This window comes from Leptopilina heterotoma, unplaced genomic scaffold (assembly GCF_015476425.1).
Source record: "Leptopilina heterotoma isolate Lh14 unplaced genomic scaffold, ASM1547642v1 Lhet_272, whole genome shotgun sequence".
NCBI lineage: Eukaryota > Metazoa > Arthropoda > Insecta > Hymenoptera > Figitidae > Leptopilina > Leptopilina heterotoma.
This window is the reverse complement of record NW_025110982.1, coordinates 270,795-291,047: the sequence shown is the minus strand read 5'-3', so window position 1 is coordinate 291,047 and position 20,253 is coordinate 270,795. Positions and strand designations below refer to the sequence as shown.

Genomic DNA, 20,253 nt, shown 5'->3' with positions numbered 1-20,253 from the left:
GCATTTAAAAAAATTAAGTAAAAAGTACACTTTTATAGAAGACACTTGTTTTAATAACAATTATTATTGTAATAAATATATTATAATTTGAATAGTGTTTTATGTATTGAAGGAAAAAGAGAAGAAATAAAATAAATATTCAAATATTTTCCATAACCTCGAAAAGTGAAATGACAATAATAATATGAAAATTTTTGAAATTAATTATCAAAAAGAAGAAATTGAAAATTTATTAAACTTTTAGAAATTCTAGGCCTTTTCCAGGATTTTCCGCATAGAACTTTTTTTAAAAATTTCTTGTTTTTCCATGATATAAAGGTTTTGTGCGAACAAATTTTTATAATGCTTTTTTTAATTAATGTTAATACCCATGCAGAAAAAATTATATCCAATCTGATCAGTGGGGCCCAGATGTGGCCCTATAATGTAGATCTTTTTAATATTTATTTCTAAAAATATAAAATTATCAGAGTTACCACGCTTTTGCTTTTGTTTATTATTCAATTATTAACTATGTAACATTTTAACTGAAATCCATATTTAAGGAGGTTGTTTACAGGTATGCAGACCTTCAGAGAAAATATTGAATTGACATTAAAGAATTTTTTAATATTATTGTTATTCGTATCTTCTGGAAGAACAAATATCAATTTTCAAGAAGAAAATTTGAAACTTACAAAAATTGTTTATTTAGTCATTTTGCATATGATCAAAGTTTTCTTCATATTAAAAGGTTAAACTTTTTCAAAACTGATTCGATTTAAGTCTATGATGGCTTATTTTCTTCAGACAATGATTCTCTATTACTTGACCGCTCAGATTTATAAACAAATGCACCGTTTTCAAAATATGTTTATTTATTTAAAAAAAATTTTTAAATTAAGTCACTTTTTTTAAACAAATAAGCATATTTTGAAAACGGTGTATTTGTTTATAAATCTGAGCGGTCAAGTTATAGAGAATCATTTTCTGAAGAAAATAAGCCATCATTGACTTAAATCGAATCAGTTTTGAAAAAGTTTAACCTTTTAATATGAAGAAAACTTTGATCATATGCAAAATGACTAAATAAACAATTTTTGTAAGTTTAAAATTTTTTTCTTAAAAATTGATATTTGTTCTTCCAGAAGATACGAATAACAATAATATTAAAAAATTCTTTAATGTCAATTCAATATTTTTTCTGAAGGTCTGCATACCTCTAAACAACCTCCTTAAATCAATTATTATGAAAAAATTCTACGAGAATTTAATTATTTAAATACAAAAATAAATAATTTATTGAAGAATTGAATGTATTTTAAAATTGAACTCTCATTTAAAGAATTTTATAAACAAATTTTTAAATAGGTATAATTAAAATTCTTTTGACGAATTTTAATAACATTTTTAAGAATAATTTTATTTTTCGTGAAATTATTAGATTAAAATTGTATTAAAAGTAATTGAATCTCTGTAAAAAATTTGATTGAATTGAGAAAATTTTTTGAAAATAATTGAAATTTTGACAAGAATTTTTGAAAATAATTGAATTCTTATTAAGACGAATTTTAATATTTCTTTTAACAGAATTGTTAGTTATAAATATGGAAAATTCAGATTTTCAAATATTTTAATTTAAAACCTTTTGAAAATTCAATTATTTTCAAAAATTATTTCTATTTCACGCTATAATGCTTTTAATATTCAATATTATAATAAAAAATTTTAACTAAAATTAATTTTTAAATCAATTTTTATTAGAAAATTCTACTAGAATTTAATTATTTAAATACAAAAGTAAATAATTTATTGACTTTTATTTGAATGTTTCTTTAAACTGAATTCTCATAAAGAATTTTATCAATAAATTTTTAAATAGGTAATTAAAATTCTGTTGACGAATTTTAATAACAATTTTAAGAATAATTTCCTTTTTCGAGAAATTGATAGAAATTGAATTAAAAATAATTGAAATTCTGCAATGAGTTTATTTATTATTTGTAAAAATAATTGAATTTCTAAAAAGAATTTTATTATTTACGAAAATAATTGAATCTCTGTAAACATTTGATTATTTATGAAAATAATTGAATTATTGCGAAGAAATTTATAAAAAATTTGTAAATAATTGATTTCCTGTGAAATTTTTATTATTTATGAAAATAATGAAATGTTTGCGTTGAATTTTATTAAAAAAATTTCTAAATAATTGAGTGCTTTTGGAAAATTTTATTAAAATAGTAAATATTGAATATTATTGAAATGAAGAAAATTTTTGAAATATTGCCAAGGATTTTATTAATATTTTTGAAAATAATTGAATTTCGGAGGAAAATTTTATTATTTATAAAGATAATTGAAATTTTGAAGAGAATTATTTTAAACTTTTGACCATTATTGAATTTTAGCGAAGGATTTTATTTCTTTTGAAAATAATTGAATTCTTGAGACGAATTTTAATGTTTCTTTTTAAATAATTTAATTCTTTTGTGAAATTTTATTGAAATATTAGATATTGAAAATAATTGAATTTTGACAAATTATTGAAATTAATCTTTCTACGTAGAATTTTATACCCAGTTTTAAGAATAGTTATTTTCGTATCAAGGGCGCAAAATAGGTGATTGCGACGATGGCGAAATTGTGTCCCCTCGGTCCCTTCATTTCGCCAGAGTCGTAATCACCTTTGCGCCCATGATGCTAACATAATTTTTTGTCCTAACTGCATGGAAAGTATGTCATTGAGGGCACGAACGATTAAACGCTCATATTAGTTAAAAATTAAACTCTCTATAAATGTTAACTCTTTGAAGTCTATAATGATACAAGTTTTAATATAGAAATAAGAAAACAATGTACTCTGGAAATATAGTAATTGCCAATTTTTATAACCGAAATGTGAACAAAACCAAATGTGTCATAATTTTTTTTAGAGAAAATCGAAAAAAATTGCACATTTTTCTAGACAAAATAAAACAAGTTCAAAATGTTTGCATTTTTATAGTCAACATAAAAAGAAACTCGAAAATATCACATTTTAATAAAGAAAATCGAATAATTAACATGCGGGCGCAAAATACTCTTCCGCCTGCTCGAAGGTAGAGGAAGCGGGCGCAAAATATTTTGCGCCCGCTTCCCCTACCCCTGGGTGGTAATGAGTTACTTTGCGCCCGCTCTAAGTGCCCGAAATGACATACTTTCCGTGCAGGCAGAACAAAAAATCTATTATGTTTTTGAAAACTCATCCGCCATATTGAATTCGCTATTTTGAATTTTGAAAAACTAACATCAAATTAGTAACGAGCAATACCTGAAAAATTCTCAGTAACCAAGTTTTAGTATATGTAGTTATTTACGCACTGTTAAAAAAAGTGACACGTTACTCACAGCTTTCCGTGAGTAAAATTCAACGCTTTAGAGATAGTGTTGCAAAAAAGTTATTTTGCGGTGTACGCTGTAACTCGCAACAGAATCATTTAAAACAAAAAAATCAAAATGCATTTGTTGAAGGAAATAATGATTCATGAAGTAACCCCTGGGAGGATTTTTATTTTTCAACTTTTTGTAGCACCTGGAAGCGAAAAAGCCGATTTTCACTATAAAACTCACAGGGATACCTGAGGAATGATGTGAAGAAGTACTGTGACGTAATATGTGGATGGCCCCTAATTAAAAAAATATTCCATTATACTTTTTAAAAAAAATTAATTCTACAGAATTCTTAATTAAAAGTATGAAAAATTCAAATTTTTAAAGATTTTAATTTGAAACCTTTGGAAAATTCAATTATTTCTAAAAATCCACACGCTATAAAGCTTTCAATATTCAATTATAATCTAAACTTATAACTGAAATTCATTTTTAAATCAATATTTATTAGAAAATTCTACAAGAATTAAATTATTTAAATACAGAAAAAATATTTTATTAAATAATTGAATTTTTCTTGAAATTTAATTTTCATAATAAAGAATTTTATCAACAAATTTTTAAATCATTGAATTCTCTTGACAAATTTTTAAGAATAATTTCATTTTTCGAGAAATTTGATGAAAATTGTATTAAAAATAATTGAAATTCTGACAAGAATTTTATTATTTATAAAGACAACTGAAAATTTGACGAGAATTTGTGTAAATTTTTGAACATAATTGAATTTCTCCGAAGAATTATATTGCTTTTGGAAATAATTGAATTCTTGAGATAAAAAATTTGAATTGTTACAAATTTCATTAAAATTTTTGAAAATAATTTCTTTTTTTCAAGAAATTTAATTAAAAATGAATTGAAAATATTACTTAAATTCTAATAAATAAATAGGTTTTTTTAGCATAGGTTTTTAAAATAATTGAATTCTTTCGACGAATTTTAATAAAATTTTTAAGAATAATTACATTTTTCCAGGAATTTTATTAAAATTTTATTAAAAATAATTGAAAGTCTGCGATGAATTTTATTATATTTATGAAATTAATTGAATCCCTGTAAAAAATGTTATTATTTATGAAAATACCTAATTGAATAATAATTTATGAAAATATTTTGTAAATAATTGATTTCCAGTGAAATTTTTATTATTTATGAAAATAATGAAATGTTTGCATAGAATATTGTTAAAAATTTTTTTAACTAAAATTCTTCTATAAATCCATTGTTTTTAATAATCAATTAAATATATATTAAAAATTTAATTAATTTCAGAATAATTTTAGTTATTAAAATTTTTTAAAATTTCTAATTAAATTCATTTAAAATTTTGAAATTTTAAAAATTTCAAATTAAAATCTTTTGAAGTTCATCTACTTATGAAAATTGTAAACGCAACTGTTTTAAAATTGAATTAATTTTGAAATATTGAAGTGAATTAAGATTTCAGGAATGAACACAATAACTTTAGAAAAAAACAATTTTCCAGGATTTCGATCAAAATTCCCTGACTTTTCCAGGTTTTTTCAAGGTTTATAAAATTCCCTGATATTTCCAGGTTTTCAAGTTGCGTGGCAACCCTGAGTCCAGGCTTCGAAGTCTAGTAGCAGGTCAAAAAAAGTGTGAAAAAGTAGCATTTTGGAAGAAAAAAGTGTCCTCTAAATTGAAAAAAGTAGCAAAAAGTAGCATATTAAAAATGAAGTAAAATTAGTTTTTTAAGTAAGAAAATTAAGTGAATATATTTTGTTGTCCAAAAAATTGAAAGAAAAAAATACTATAAGTTTTATTTACATAATGAAATGTAATTGTTAATAATACTTAAATGAGATCTTTCATAAGAATTTGTTTTTTAATAACAGGCTCATAATTTTGAGAAGTTAAATTGACACCTTCTTTCTCCTTATTATTTTTTAAAAAACTATCAATAACTTTTTATCAGCCATCTAATTTTTAAAAATGAAACGTAAACATTTTTTAGTAATTTACTAATAACAACTATCAAAATTAAAAAAAATGGATTGTTTTTAGTTATATAAATTTTTAAAATTTTAGAATCCACATAGCCATAATTTTGTACAATAATAAATTATGAGCAATTTAATTCCAATAAAAAAAATTATAATTTTTTTTCTAAATAGCTCTTAAATCTTTATAAATTATTTTTTTATTATTGAACAACCGACTTAGGGGCCGTTCAAAAAATACGTAACGCTATTTTTCGGAAATTTTGACCCCCCCTCCCCCCATGTAACGCAATGTTGTATACATTAGCGACATTTTTTCTGCTGACCGTAACAAATAGCTTGACCCCCCCTCCCCCCTAAAGCGTTACGTATTTTTTGAACGGCCCCTTAAAACACTGTATTATTGAAAATACAATTAATATTTTTAAATTTGACATAAAGTTTGTAAACATAATATAATAAATAATCACGTTAAATAAATATTATTTTGGATTTTTAATCAAACAATTTATATAACCAAAAGAATTAAGTTTTCATTCTTAATTGATTTTTTCTATACTTGATGAAACTTTTATAAAGTCAAAAAAGGTATTACTATTAAATTATATAGTGAAAAATGAAAAATTTAGTTTTTAATTTTTTTAAGAAGCTTAAAGAATAATAAAATTAGATACGAAAAATTCGAAACGTTAAAAAGTTGTAATTTAATAAACATCCACTATTAGTAATTATTATAAATATAATATATTATAATCACGCGTCCAATAATAAATTTAATTCACTTGGCGGGTTTTTTGAAATCTACGAAATTCACCAAAAAAACTAAAATTCTTGAATTCTGTAAAATTTTTTTTACCTTTTTTGGAAAAAAGTAGCATTTAGTAGCTTTTGACAAAATAAGTAGCAAAAAGTAGGCTTGACCAAAAAAAGTGGAAAAGTGTGTCACTTCGAAGCCTGTTAAGAGTCTTATTGAAACTCCTTTTCTTCGAGGACATTTCATGGGCTACCTACTATAGGTCGTAATTTATAATTTAGAACAAATAACCAAAATGATTTTGAAAGATGCTATAGAGCTAATGAACTACGTAAGATTTTTAAGAAATATCAATTTAAAAAAATGGCGCGTCAATATTAACAAAAAATACGAATTCCAATAAAAAAAATTACTTGAAAATCAACGACAGAATTGGCAAATTTTAATTTATCGATAAAATCCTACGTAGTTCACTAGCTTGCAAGGTCTTCGGAGAAAGGGAGTTTCAATTAGTCAGCCACACAAAAATTAATAAATTTTATAGCTTTTTACAAAAAAATAAAATAAAAATATGGCCCTATTTTTACTGCACACAAAGTAATATTACCTTAAAAATAAAAATAACAGAAAAATGATTTAAAACTATCTAAAAATGTAGTAAATTACCTGAGTTTTTGGATTTTCTATTAATTATAAGGAATATTGATGTAATTTCGAGTAATTAATCGGTATAGTAATTTATGTTTTATTTTTATAATAAAAATTACACATTAGAATTACTTCTTCTGTGCGGCAGCAGCCTCATCTTCTCGTTGGTATGACTGCAAGAGTTCTTGTTTCTTCGTGGCGATTCTCTCTGCCCTGCGCTTTCGTGCTTCCTTCACTTTCGAGCGACGTGCCTCTGCTTGATCAGAAAGCATATCTGCTCTCATTTTCTCAGCCTTTTTCTTGTGAATGAATTCCATAAGAACTCTCTTGTTCTTGAACACGTTTCCCTTGGCTTTCATGTACAAAGAGTGGTACAAGTGACGATCAATTTTTTTCGTTTCACGATACTTTTTCAAAAGACGTCGAAGCACACGCATTCGTTGAACCCATAAATCCTAAAAAGAGAATCGTCAAATGTTAAAACAAACTAAAATTTTTTTAAAGTATTACAGTTATTTCTTTCTTCTGAAATTATTAAAAAATCAAAATTTTCAATTGTCAATGAGTTTAAGTGTAAAATAAACAACTTTTAATATCCTTTTATTAAAAATAATTTTGAAAAGTGTTCTTTAGATATGAATTTAATCAAATGTAGAGTTAAAAATTTTTTGCATGTTCTTTTATCTTAAGACTTTTTTTCAACCCAGATTTATTTATTTTAATAATAAGTTTATAAATAATTTATTATAAATAACTCTTAAATAAATAAACCAAATGATAAGTTTAAAAATATCACCTTTTGTGGTGTACGGGCATTGGCTGTTCCCTTTCTTTTACCAAACCCACAATGTCTACCTTTTCGTCTGGCTTCCGTATTTTTACGGACTCGAGCACGTGAGTGCACAGCAACTGGTTTCTTGATGATCAAACCATCTTTAATGAGCTTGCGAATGTTTTGACCTATAAATAAAGAAAACCATGGTTTATGTAAGTGGAAAACTTATTTAATTTTGACAATAAAATGTTTTCTTTAAAATAAATAAAAAAGTAAATTATTTATTAGAAATAAATAAAGAATTTATATTTATTGAGATTCTGATTACAAAAACAGGCCTCGGATCTTCAACTTCTGAAATTTAATAATTTCTAAAAATTAAAAATAAAATAAAACTATAATAAAAAAATTAGTAAAATTAAACTTTTAAAAAATATTTCTAAATAATTTTCAATTACATACAATTAAAAAATGTCCAAAAAATTGAAATTTAGTAAAATCTTTTAAAAAATAATTTAAATTTAGTACAATCTCTGAAAAATAATAGAAATTTGATTAAATCTTATATAATTGAGTTTTTAAAAAATATAAAAAAAATAATCCAATTTTTTTAAAGAATTTTAATTAGCAAATGGTTTCTCAAAAATTCTAAAATAGTAATTTTTAAAAAAATTTAATTTACTTTGTTCGAAGGAAATTTAATCTTAAAAAATTATGATAAAACAATTCTAAGAATTAGTTTTTTATAAATATTGTAGTGCAAGTACAAACAATTTTAAATATGATTATTTTCTCCAAAATATAAAAAATAATTCTAAAAAATGTTAATGTTATTATTTTGTGTATGTATTTGAATTTTCGGAAATACTGAAAATATTGAATATCGAAAATATTGAAAATAATTGAATTTTAAAAAATTAGAACTAAAGAATTCAAAGAATTACATTTTTCAAAACTATTTTAATATTATTTTCAGAAACTAATTTTCATTAATTTTCATATTTATTGAATATACACTTGAAGATTATTCATTAAAATTTTTATGATTTTTTAAAGACTTTTTCGACTTTTCTTCTAAATTTTGCAACAAAATACCAAAATTTTAGTATAAAATGCAACTTATTTCGATTTTTATAATGTGAAAAGTATAACTATAGACAAATCTTTGAAAAGTTATTTTTTTGAATAATTTTTCTAATTAAATTTTTAAAGTATACAATTAAAAAGATTTTAAATAATTGAAAATAAAATCCAATTATTTTCAATATTTTCGATTACATATTTTTAAAAATTCAAATTGTTTTATCATAATTTTTTTAAGATTCAATTACCTTCGAAGAAAGTAAATTAAAATTTTTTTAAATTTACTTTTTTAAGACTTATTAAAATTTTAGAGAAGTCATTTCTAATTAAAATTCTTTAAAAATTTGATTATTTTTTTATATTTTCTAAAAACTCAATTATTTTGAAAAGATTTTGCAAAATTGTCTTTCAAAAATTATTTAGAAATACTTTTAAAAAATTAATTTTAAGAATTTCTTTATTAAAATTTTTGAAAATATTCTACCTTAATAATCTTTAAAAAGAAAAATGGACGGTTTCAATTATTATAAAAAATTGAATTTTTGTATTTAAATAATTGAATTCTCAAAGAACTTTTGGAAAATTATTAAAAATTAATTTAAATAATTGATTTAGAAATGATGTTTAGTTAAAAATTGTGTATAATAATTGAATTTTGATAGAGTTATAGTTGTAATTTTTAGAAATTGATAAATTTCAGAAGTTGAAATTTTTTAATTTTATTTCCCGTGAAAAAAGAAATAAGATGTATTTAAATATTTATTTAGCAAAATTATTATTTATTTATTATAAATAAATGAAAACGTGGAAGCAACGAAGTCGATCGCGAAGCGGTAGACTAGGCGCTAATATTAAGTAAAATTTATTTTTAATTCAATTTCTTAAATTTAATTAATAAAATACTGCAAATAATAAATAAAATTTTACTAATTGTTAGTAATATTTATCAACTTTTCCTAATTTTGATTAGTGAAATAGGACTAATTATTAGTGAATTTTTTAAATAAAACTTTAGTAATTATTAGTCAACTGATTTCACTAATTATTGTTAATGAAGTTGTACTAAAATATTAGTAAAATTTCACTGATTGCTAGTAAAATTATTAATAAATTATTTCCTGGACGATTTTTCGTCATTTTATGAGTAAATTTCTACTAATTCAGATTTAGATACTAATAGCAGAAATTTTTTAACTGTATTTAATAACAATATGTAACTATTCAATGTTCCAAACATGAAATTAAAATTTTATAAACTTTTGTTCGAACACATTGAAAAACAAGATTATTATTTATTACTAATAATTATTTAATCTAAACTAATTTATTATTATCAATTACATCTAAAATAACTTCCTAGTGCACGATTAAAATTAATAGTTTAATTATTCGAACGATTGGAACTTGATAAAAAAACATGTTCTTAAAAAGGAAATAAAAACATTCCAAACTCTGGGTCCGGAATTAACTTAATATTCTTTTAATAATAATTAAGAAAAATTGACTTACGAGAATTAGTATTGGCGATTTCATTGATTTCATTAGGATCCAACCAAACTTTCTTTTTGCCGCATCGCATTACCGAGGCAGCAAGCCTCTTTTGTAGTTTTAACGAACTGAAAACAAGTAAAGGTTATGTTATTTCATACCTGTCAAACATTAATTAAAATAAAAATCCTGCACTCGAAGCACAAATAAAATAATTTGCTAAATTCTTAAAGTTACATGAGAAAATTATTTGCAACAAAGCAAAAAAAATCGGAGTTACATCGACTTTATGGTAAATAGAAAAAATATACAGACCATGTGGTCAGGTGTACAAATTTTTTCTTGAAAAACAAATAATGTACCTCCAAAATTAGAAACAATTATTTTATGTGAAATTAATAAAGAATATCTCATCTTGTTATTTAATGCACTTTAAGACTATTTTAAGTTAAATTACAGAATGAAAAAATAAATTATTTGTAGCATTCGATTTACCTCATGGTGCCGTTTCCGAAACGTGCCTGCTAAAGAAAATCAAAATGGCAGGCAACAGTTCACATTCTTTCCTCCTTAAGGCCAGTTCTCATGTTCAATCAATTTAGGGTGCATTTACACTGTTGTTTGTAGAAAAATGATTTAAGGCTAATGCACAACTGCTTCGCGAACGCAAAGCCGGGCAAAGCATGAATTAGAAAAGGACAGAGATATATTTGTGTTCTTTTCTATCTCATGCATCTCGTTCGGGAACGACTTTCGCGAACCTATTGTGCGTTGTTCTTTACTTTACCGCAAAATGTCTAAAGGCCTAAGCACAACTGGTTCGGTTTCGGGAGACGGTTTCGGGATATGTAAGCACCCTTAAGGGTGGAGTCCCATGACAGCGTTTTGCGTTGCGTCGTACGGTCCCATGTTGAGCAGAAAACACAATGCAAAGCAGAATTTCGTGTGAGTGGAAAGGATAGTGATATCTGACTATCTCTCTTGCACATACGAAATTCTGCTTTGCATTCTGTTTTCTGCTCAGCATGGGACTGCACCCTAAGTCGCGTTCACACCCAGCTGTAAAAGTGTTTCTACAATAGCTTGCAAATGCATTTACTATATCGGATTCAAAGTTGTTGATCATATTCTACATATAAATTTACCATAATTTACTTAGAATTTATTAATTTAATGTAAATCTATATACAGAATATGCAATTACTTAGGGTGCGATCCCATGTGAGCAGAATACGTCGACCGAAAGCAGAAAATCATGAGTGCAAAAGAGAAAGGTAGATATTGCTGTTCTTTTCACTCTCACGATTTTCTGCTTTCGGTCGACGTATTCTGCTCACATGGGATCGCACCCTTAGAATCAAACAATTCGAAATATAATCTCCAGCTATTGTAGAAACACCTTTATAACTTACGTTCCGTTCAAGGTGCTATTGTATGGACACAACTGTAATTATTGGCAGTAAATACGTTTATCGCAAAAATTAGATCTACTAAAGTATTTATCGCCAAAAATGAGGTCTACAAAAGTATTTAAAGTAAAAAATTAGGTCTAGAAAAATATTTAAAACCAAAAATTAGGTCTATAAAAATATTCAATGCCAAAAATTAGGTCTATAAAAATATTCAATGCCAAAAATTAGGTCTACTAAAGTAATTATCGCTAAAAATTAGGTCTAAAAATGGTTCCACATATACTCGCGTTTTGTATTTGAGGAACCAGCATAATAGCACCTTGAACGGAACGTAAACGTAACATTGTTGTCATAGCAACCTAAGCAGTGTGTTCAGGCTCCTATTGCAGAAAGGCCTTCATGCTATACAATTTTTTATTTTTTGACACTTTTCGTTTCGTGTTTATTATTTTTTTTTTAGAAAAAAACAACAAAATATTCTTAATTAAACACAAAAAATATGTTATCAGAAAGATTAAAAAAAAATATTTCATTTAAGGCTGGAAGAGATAGCATTGTAAACAAAATTTTATTATATTTAAGTTTCCATTTAAATTTACTTTTAAATTTATTTAATATTAATTTCAAATATATTTAACATTACCACACTGTAAAAAAAATTTTCTGTAGATTTACAGTTTTGTTTAGAATTTTATAAAAACTTGTAAAATAACTTCTTTAAAAGTAGTGAATTTAAAATCCCTTCTGTAAAATTAATACTTTTAATGTGTCAATTTTACAATTTTCTGTAAATTTACTACTCTGAATGTAGGTAATATTTTTGTCTTTTTATTACCTACATTCAGAGTAGTAAATTTACAGAAAATTGTAAAATTGACACATTAAAAGTATTAATTTTACAGAAGGGATTTTAAATTCACTACTTTTAAAGAAGTTATTTTACAAGTTTTTATAAAATTCTAAACAAAACTGTAAATCTATAGAAAATTTTTTTTACAGTGCAGGAAAATATTTAAGTCAAATTATTTAAAATTATTTAATTTTACATTCTAATGAAATTTGAAGTGAAATAATTTCCACTGTATTATAATTTTATATGTTCACAGGTTAAAGCATTTGATTTTTTAAAACAAGAGAATTGTGATAAGAAACGAAATTTAAAGAAATGTAAAGATAACCACGAAAAAAGAGTTGAAAATTGTACTTCGAGTGTTGACTTGAAGAAAAATAAACATTGCAATTCAACTGTCTTTTCATCAAGTTCTATTGCCCTTAAAATGCGTTCATGTTCAATGGAACATGATTGGATTAGTTTGCAAAGATTAATTCCTTTACTCCTGGATTTTTCGATTGACAGAGAACCTATTTTATGGAGATTTTCATTGATTATGTTTCTCAATAGCTCTGAAAGCCACGAACATGTTATATGTGATTTTCTAGACAGATGTCTTGGGAGTACGAGTGAAATTCAATCTGATGAACCGGACAGACATTTACAACAATTGCTAACTGTGGAGTCTTTACAACATAAATTCGAAGAAATTTGGATAAAAGAATTAGAATATATCGAACATTAGTTCGTTACATTTGATAGTGATTAATATGTGTTGTATATATGTATATACATTTTATTAACTTTTTTAATTGTCTCAAGTAATATTTAACATTTTTATTCAGAAAAAGAGGCAAGAACATGCTTATTTAGAAAAACATGAAAAACTTGCAAATTCGAAAATTTCTGTCAAATTTCAAGACTTTCTTTTATTGAAAAAATTTAATAAATATACTTTAATTTTGTTACATCGAGAATAACTTTTCTAATATAAGAATATATTAATGATATAAAATTATAATACTGCCGATAATTTAAAATTTAACTAAGAATGTTAATTTCCGAATTGGTACTGTAAAAAATCGGAATAAAATTTAGTTTTTTGAATTATTATTTACTATTATTACCATGCAACAACAATTCGCACGCTAAAGCGCGCAGCTAACTTCTTAATCCCTTTTTTAAATAAAATTAGCAATTTTAAAAATAATAGAATTTAAAATTTTTCTAATTTAAATTTTTGTTAAAAACATTAGAAAAATTCAATTTTTGAGAAATTACAAATAATTGAAGAAATTCAATTATTTTCAAAAAAATAAAATTCAACTATGTTCAAAATTTGACAAAAATTTTCGTAAAAATCCCAATTATCTTTATAAATAACAAAATTCTTCTCCAAAGTTCAATTATTTTAAAAAATGTCAACAAAATTTTGTCCTAATTTCAATTATTTTCAAAAAATTTTCTAATTTCAATTATTTTCAATATTTACTATTTTAATAAAATAATTCCCAAAAAGAATTCAATTATATCAAAAAAATTTTTAATAAAATTGAATGCAAACATTTAATTATTTTCATAAATAATAAAAATTTCACAAAAATTCAATTATTTTCATAAAAAATAATTTAGAATTCTAGATAATAATAATTGAATTAAAATGATAAAAATAATTTTGATGAAGTTACAGTAATAATATTCTTATAATATAAAATAATGATTTTATCTCTCGGTCATCTGTATATAAATAAATAAATAAATAAATTAGAAAACATGAAGAAATCGATCACTCCGAGTCTTCGACTCGGAGCAATCGATATCTTCATATTTTATAACAAATACTTTTATAAGTTGTTTAATTTAAAAAAGGTTTGAATTTGAAATTTTTTAAAGTCTTAATTCCTGTGGAAAATCCTGTTCCAAAAATAAGATTAAAAATAGGAATTGTGCAAATATTTTTCTTCATTTTCTAAAACAAAATAATAATTTTGTTAAAAAAATTGTGATTCATATATAAGCAAAAATAATGCAAAATAAATAAATTTTCTATTTCTTAATCACAGTTGTTTAACAAATTTTCTAATTTTGTTTAGAAGTAAAGAACAAAAATCTGCATAATTTCAATTTGATAAAACATAATATTTAACAAAATTTTAGTATTTTTAATGAAAAGAAGTGAAAAAAAATTCTGATGATTTCTATTTGTCAATATTCCTCTGTTCTATTTAAAATTTATCTAAACAGATATTCTACTGAATAGATGATTATAACAGACAAACTTTCTCTTAAATAGATTTTTGAACAATAAAAATTCTGTCAAATAATAAATTATTAAAAATAACAATTAAAATAATAATTTCACGTATGAAATATTTGTCACATAAAATTTCTCTTAATATTCAATTATAATTTAAAATTTTAAGTGAAATTCATTTGTCAATCAATTTTTATTAGAAAATTTGTCGAGAATTCAATTATTTAAATACAAAAAATAAATAATTTATTAAATAATTGAATATTTCTTAAAAATGAATTTTTATGAAGAATTTTATCAAAATTTTTAAAAATAATTAAATTCCTGTGAAAAATTTTATTTATGAAAATAATTGAATTCCGAAGAACAATATTATTATTTATAATAATAATTAATTTCTTATGAAGAATTTTATTCAAAATTTTTTTAATAATTGGATTTTTCAGAATTTTTTAAAACTTTTTGAAAATAATTGAATTCCTATGGAATTTTTATTAAAATTTTGTTTAAATAATTAAATTCTTTTGTAAAATTTTATTAAAAAGTAATTAAAATGAGGAAAATTTTTGAAAATAATTGAATTCTTGGGAAGAATTTTTTTTTTACGAAGATAATTGAATTGTTTCGAAAATTTTTATAAGCATTTTTGACAATAATTGTATTCCTAGGAAGAATGTTATATTTTACGAAAATAATTGTATTCTATGATCAATTTATTTATTATAATTTTGTTAAATAATTGAATTCTCGAGAAAAATTTTATTATTTATGAAAATTGTAATCGATTTCTTGTGAAGAATTTTATTCAAATTTGTTTAAATAATTGAATTCCCATAAAAAATGTATTATATTTGTTTAAATAATTGAATTCTTTTGGAAAATTTTATTAAAATAGTAGATGTTAGAAATAATTGAAATTTTTGCAAAGAATTTTATTAAATGTTTTGAAAATAATTGAATTTCGGAGAAGATTTTTATTATTTATAAAGATAATTGATATTTTGACGAGAAGTTTATCATTTGAAAATACATAATTGAATTTCTGTAATCAGTTGTTCTTAAAATTTCTATTTAAATTCATTAAAAATTAAAATTTTCTAAAACTTTCTAAAATCTTTGAAGTTCATCTTTTTATGAAGATGGTAAACGCAACTCTTTTGAAATCCAATTAATTTTGAAGTTTTTAAGTAAAATTATTCATTAATTAAGTTATTTAAAAAGAAATTATTGTCAGAAATAGAAAAAATTGAAGGTTCTGTATTAGAATTCTTGTCAATTTCATAGTTTATGAGGCAAACAAAAAAGACACAAAAATTCAGAATTTTCTTATAAATTCTAAAAATTTAATTTTTTCCAGTACTTTTAATAAAAAATCACTGACTTTTCCCTGACTTCCCCGACCTGTGAATACACAATACACTATAGTTAAAAATAAAAAATGTTCTATAAAATTGCAAATAAAATATGTTTAACCAAATTAAAATTGATGTTTTATAAATTAGATGTAGAAACAAAAATAGATTAAAAATTTGTTTAATTTATTTTCTGGACTTTTATCCTTCTCATTGTTCTCATTTGAGATATCGAATGTTTGTAGTTACATGTACGTCCTTATTAAATTTAATTGAGAACTGAATTCGTTTTACATATTATTTATAATAAAATAACTATATATTTTTTCACAAACGTTGGTAGTATAACATTAAAATGTGATTATTCCATAAGTCTTATATTATATTGGCAATTTTTATTTATCATATATGTATATATATATATACGTTATTAATATGGAAATAATATTTACACATACATTTTCGAAATGGCTTATTTCAACTTAATTACATACATTTTATTATATTGCGGTTTCATTAAATTACATGTGTTGAATATCATAAAATATTCTAAACTAAAGATTTCACGTAAAATAAGAATAAAAATCTTAATTTAAATTTATAAAACTTTCAGTCGATTTTCATGTAATTTTGCGGCATTTTTTGAATAAAAATGAGAATGTAAAATTTAACCTATATAGAAGAATTGACAGAGAATTAAATCTAATGTATTTCCTGCGGGTTTTTCTTTCACTGAATTCACTACATAATTGAGGAGTTGAATCGAAGAACTCACTGACCACTATCAAAGACGCTTACTCCTTTAGTCCTTTTTGATGGTTATTAGCGTGTGTGATAGTTAATGCAGACTTAATTATTCATGTGACATTAAAAATTTCAACTTACTAAATAAACAATACGTCAAATTATAATTAATAACAGTTAAAAACCTATAACAAATTCTTTCTACAATAAAATTGCTATAAACTGTACAAACTTTTTTATGTGTCATGTCAAGTTATTAAATCCATATAATACGGTCAAAAACAATCGTTAGTCACACGATTTTATGAACATTCATTATTGTGCGCATTATTTACATTGCTTCACATTGCTTCACATTGTACACTGCAGTCGTAAGAAAATTATAAATCTTTTAAATTTACAACATTAAAACCAAATTTTTCCTCATCTTGAAAAACAATTCATAGTTTTACAATTCAAAATTATTTATTTTAGCAATAAATAATAATCAAATCCCAAGAATATTAAAATTCTTACATTTTTAATATGTTGTTTAAAAGAATCCCGTAAGGGGAAGTAGTTCTTAGTTTTTTTTTCATTAAATTCGAATTCTTCGTTTTTTTTCGTTTTTGTAATATAAATACACGGAGAAAAATGTATGTGAAATTTTACTTGAAAATCCCGGTAATAATGCAGGAATAGAAAAGAATTAACATTTTTTCAAATTTTTAGGGTGGACACTTTTTTCATAAAAAAAATTCACGGTCATTTCCCGGTCATGAATTATTTTTCCCAGTCATAAAGAATAATTCTGAAAATAAATTATTCCATGAAAGATTGAAAGAATTCCTTGATTTTTAGACAAATCTTTGACTTTTTCCAAACCGTAAAAATATTTTAGTTTATTCTAAAAATAATTGAAATTCCAAAATATGTTTATAACACATTTTTTGAATATCTTTAATTGTAAAAATCATTTGGAACTTAAATAGATTGTTTGAAATAAATATTTAATTATTATCCATTATTTTTCCATAGGAAGATTTAAAAAAAAATTCAAGTTTCAAATCCTATAAACTCGAATAATTTTTGAGAATTGCTACTATAACTTATTAAAAATTATTTTCAAAATTTCAATTCAATTATTTTCGAGAAATTTTAACTAAAATATTTCTAAAATCCACTTTTTTACAAGACAATTTCATGAAATTTTGAATAATTTGAAAGTTTTTCAAATAAATATTATATATTCAAAAATATAACTAATTTGAAAAAAAATGTGAATAAAAATGTTTCAAAAAACTAACTTATTCAGAAATTTTAATTAAAATCTTTTACAATTCAACTTTTTTAAAACTTTAAATTGAAAGTTTTTAAAATTCAATCTATAGTAGTTTTTTATACGTTCGCGATACGTCGTGACTAACGCGTCTTGTTTACAAATTTTGAACATTCCTAATGTATAATAAAGTTTGTTAATTAAAGTCATTTCACACTCAATATCGTTTTTATTATTCGTCAGACCACTCATGCTCTTATAAACAAAAATAAATAATTTATTCAATAATTGAATGTTTCTTAAAATTCAATTCCCATACAGTATTTTATAAACAAATTTCTAAATAAATGAATTCTTTCAAAGATTTTTAATAACACTTTTAAGAATAATTAAAATTTCCGAAAATTCGATTAAAATACTATTTTAAAAATAATTGAAATTCTGCGATGAGTTTTATTACTCTTGAAAACAATTGAATTTCAGCAATAATAAGTAACTTTTCCAAAATTCAATTTTTTTTAGTGTTTTTAACTATAATTATATATATATGAGCGATTCCATGTCAAGTGATCAAGGTGGAAAAAATTTTTTCTCCAATCGTGCCTAAACTTGGGGCTTTTGTAGTACTAGTGGATAGTGATTTTTGGTAAGAATATTTTTTTACCTAGTCCAATATTTTCCGAGGGGGAGGGGGTGAAAGTTTAGGGTTTTTCGGTACAATGCTTATTTTGATAATTTTTTATTCTTAAAAAATTAAACATGAAAATTTGACCGAGTACAGTTTCGAAAGGTTTTTTCATGCTCTTTCGATTGGAAATAAGCATTTTGAAAAAAAAATTTTTTTTGACCAAAAAAATCAAAATTAAAAATAAATTTTAATTTTTTGGGGGGGAAGGATACGATTCTTTTTTTTTTTTAAACGAAAGCTGAGGTTTTTTACTAAAAGAACATATATGTATATGCGAAAATGGGACTAGAATGTTTAAGGAGGTTCTATCGATAATTGATTTAATGAACAGATTTTGATATAACTTGATGAGCAGCTAGATAAAGTTAATATAAAGGCGTAGTTAAATTTTTGTGCCCTCTAGGTACCTATGAAAAAAGTTATAAACATTTTTGGTTTTCAACATTTAACATTGAGTCTTATGGAAATTGAGTAATTTGTCATATATATTTACATACTGCAAAGTATTAAATGAACAGATATTGTTCTAAATTTTTTAAATACTAAACCGATATGCAATAATTATATATCTGTAAAAACAATTGTCAATAGGTACCTGTGAGATTTACAATAAATCAATTTGTAAACAAAATTTACGTTTCATCTGATAATATAAACAACACTTATAACGTTTGGCAACGTTGCATGCACTATACACATTAAATTTGAGCGCGAAATTTAAATGATAATTTTCTTCACAGGTTAGAAATAATTCGGCGATGCCAAACGTTTTACGTTACCAAGTGAGTCAAATCATTAAATATTTGTCACTGTTTTGACTAGCTGCGTCAAGCGATAGAACCTCCTTAAACACTGAAAAAAGAGATTTCTACCAAACAGAGCCAAAAACCGGATTTTTAGCACTCCGGTCAGTAGAAATCTCTTTTTTTCAGTGTTTAAACATTCTAGTCCCATTTTCGCATATATATGTTCTTTTAGTAAAAAACCTCAGCTTTCGTTTAAAAAAAAAAGAAAAATCGTATCCTTCCCCCCAAAAAATTTATTTTTAATTTTGATTTTTTTTGGTCAAAAAATTTTTTTTTTTAAAATGCTCATTTTCAATCGAAAGAGCATGAAAAAACCTTTCGAAACTGTACTCAGTAAAATTTTCATGTTTAATTGTTTAAGAGTAAAAAATTATCAAAATAAACATTGCACCGTAAGACCCCTTGATCACTTGACGTGGAATCGCTCATATAGAACTATTGTTCTAAACATTCATTATTTTTAATAATTTTTGGAAAAGTTTTTGAAGAATATTCAAATTCTTGTGTTTTTAACAGAAATTTATTTTTAAATCAATTTTTATTAGAAAATTCTACTAGAATTCAATTATTTAAATACAAAAAATAATTTATTGAATATTTGAATGTTTCTGAAAATTGAATTCTCATAAAGAATTTAATCAACAAATTTTAAAAAAATTAATTTTTTTTTGAGGAATTTTAATAAAAATTTTAAGAATAATTATATTTTTCGAGGAATTCGATTAAAATTTTATTAAAAATAATTGAAATTTTGCAATTAGTTTTATTATCAGGGTGTCTAACAAGG

At 23.3% G+C, this 20,253-nt stretch overlaps 2 protein-coding genes across 2 annotated transcripts; one reads left to right on the top strand and one right to left on the bottom strand.

The window, feature by feature from the left end:
- Positions 1–6,847: 6,847 nt before the first annotated feature.
- On the bottom strand, positions 6,848–10,739 carry LOC122503889 (60S ribosomal protein L19). The gene is made up of 4 exons (XM_043614647.1): positions 10,616–10,739; positions 10,142–10,248; positions 7,571–7,734; positions 6,848–7,229 (listed from the first exon to the last, which is right to left on the bottom strand). The coding sequence occupies exons 1-4, from the start codon at positions 10,618–10,620 to the stop codon at positions 6,903–6,905; spliced, it is 603 nt and encodes a 200-aa protein (XP_043470582.1). The 5' UTR covers positions 10,621–10,739; the 3' UTR covers positions 6,848–6,902.
- Positions 10,740–11,900: 1,161 nt separating this feature from the next.
- On the top strand, positions 11,901–13,471 carry LOC122503890. The gene is made up of 2 exons (XM_043614648.1): positions 11,901–12,088; positions 12,639–13,471. The coding sequence occupies exons 1-2, from the start codon at positions 12,032–12,034 to the stop codon at positions 13,107–13,109; spliced, it is 528 nt and encodes a 175-aa protein (XP_043470583.1). The 5' UTR covers positions 11,901–12,031; the 3' UTR covers positions 13,110–13,471.
- The last annotated feature ends 6,782 nt before the right edge of the window (positions 13,472–20,253 follow it).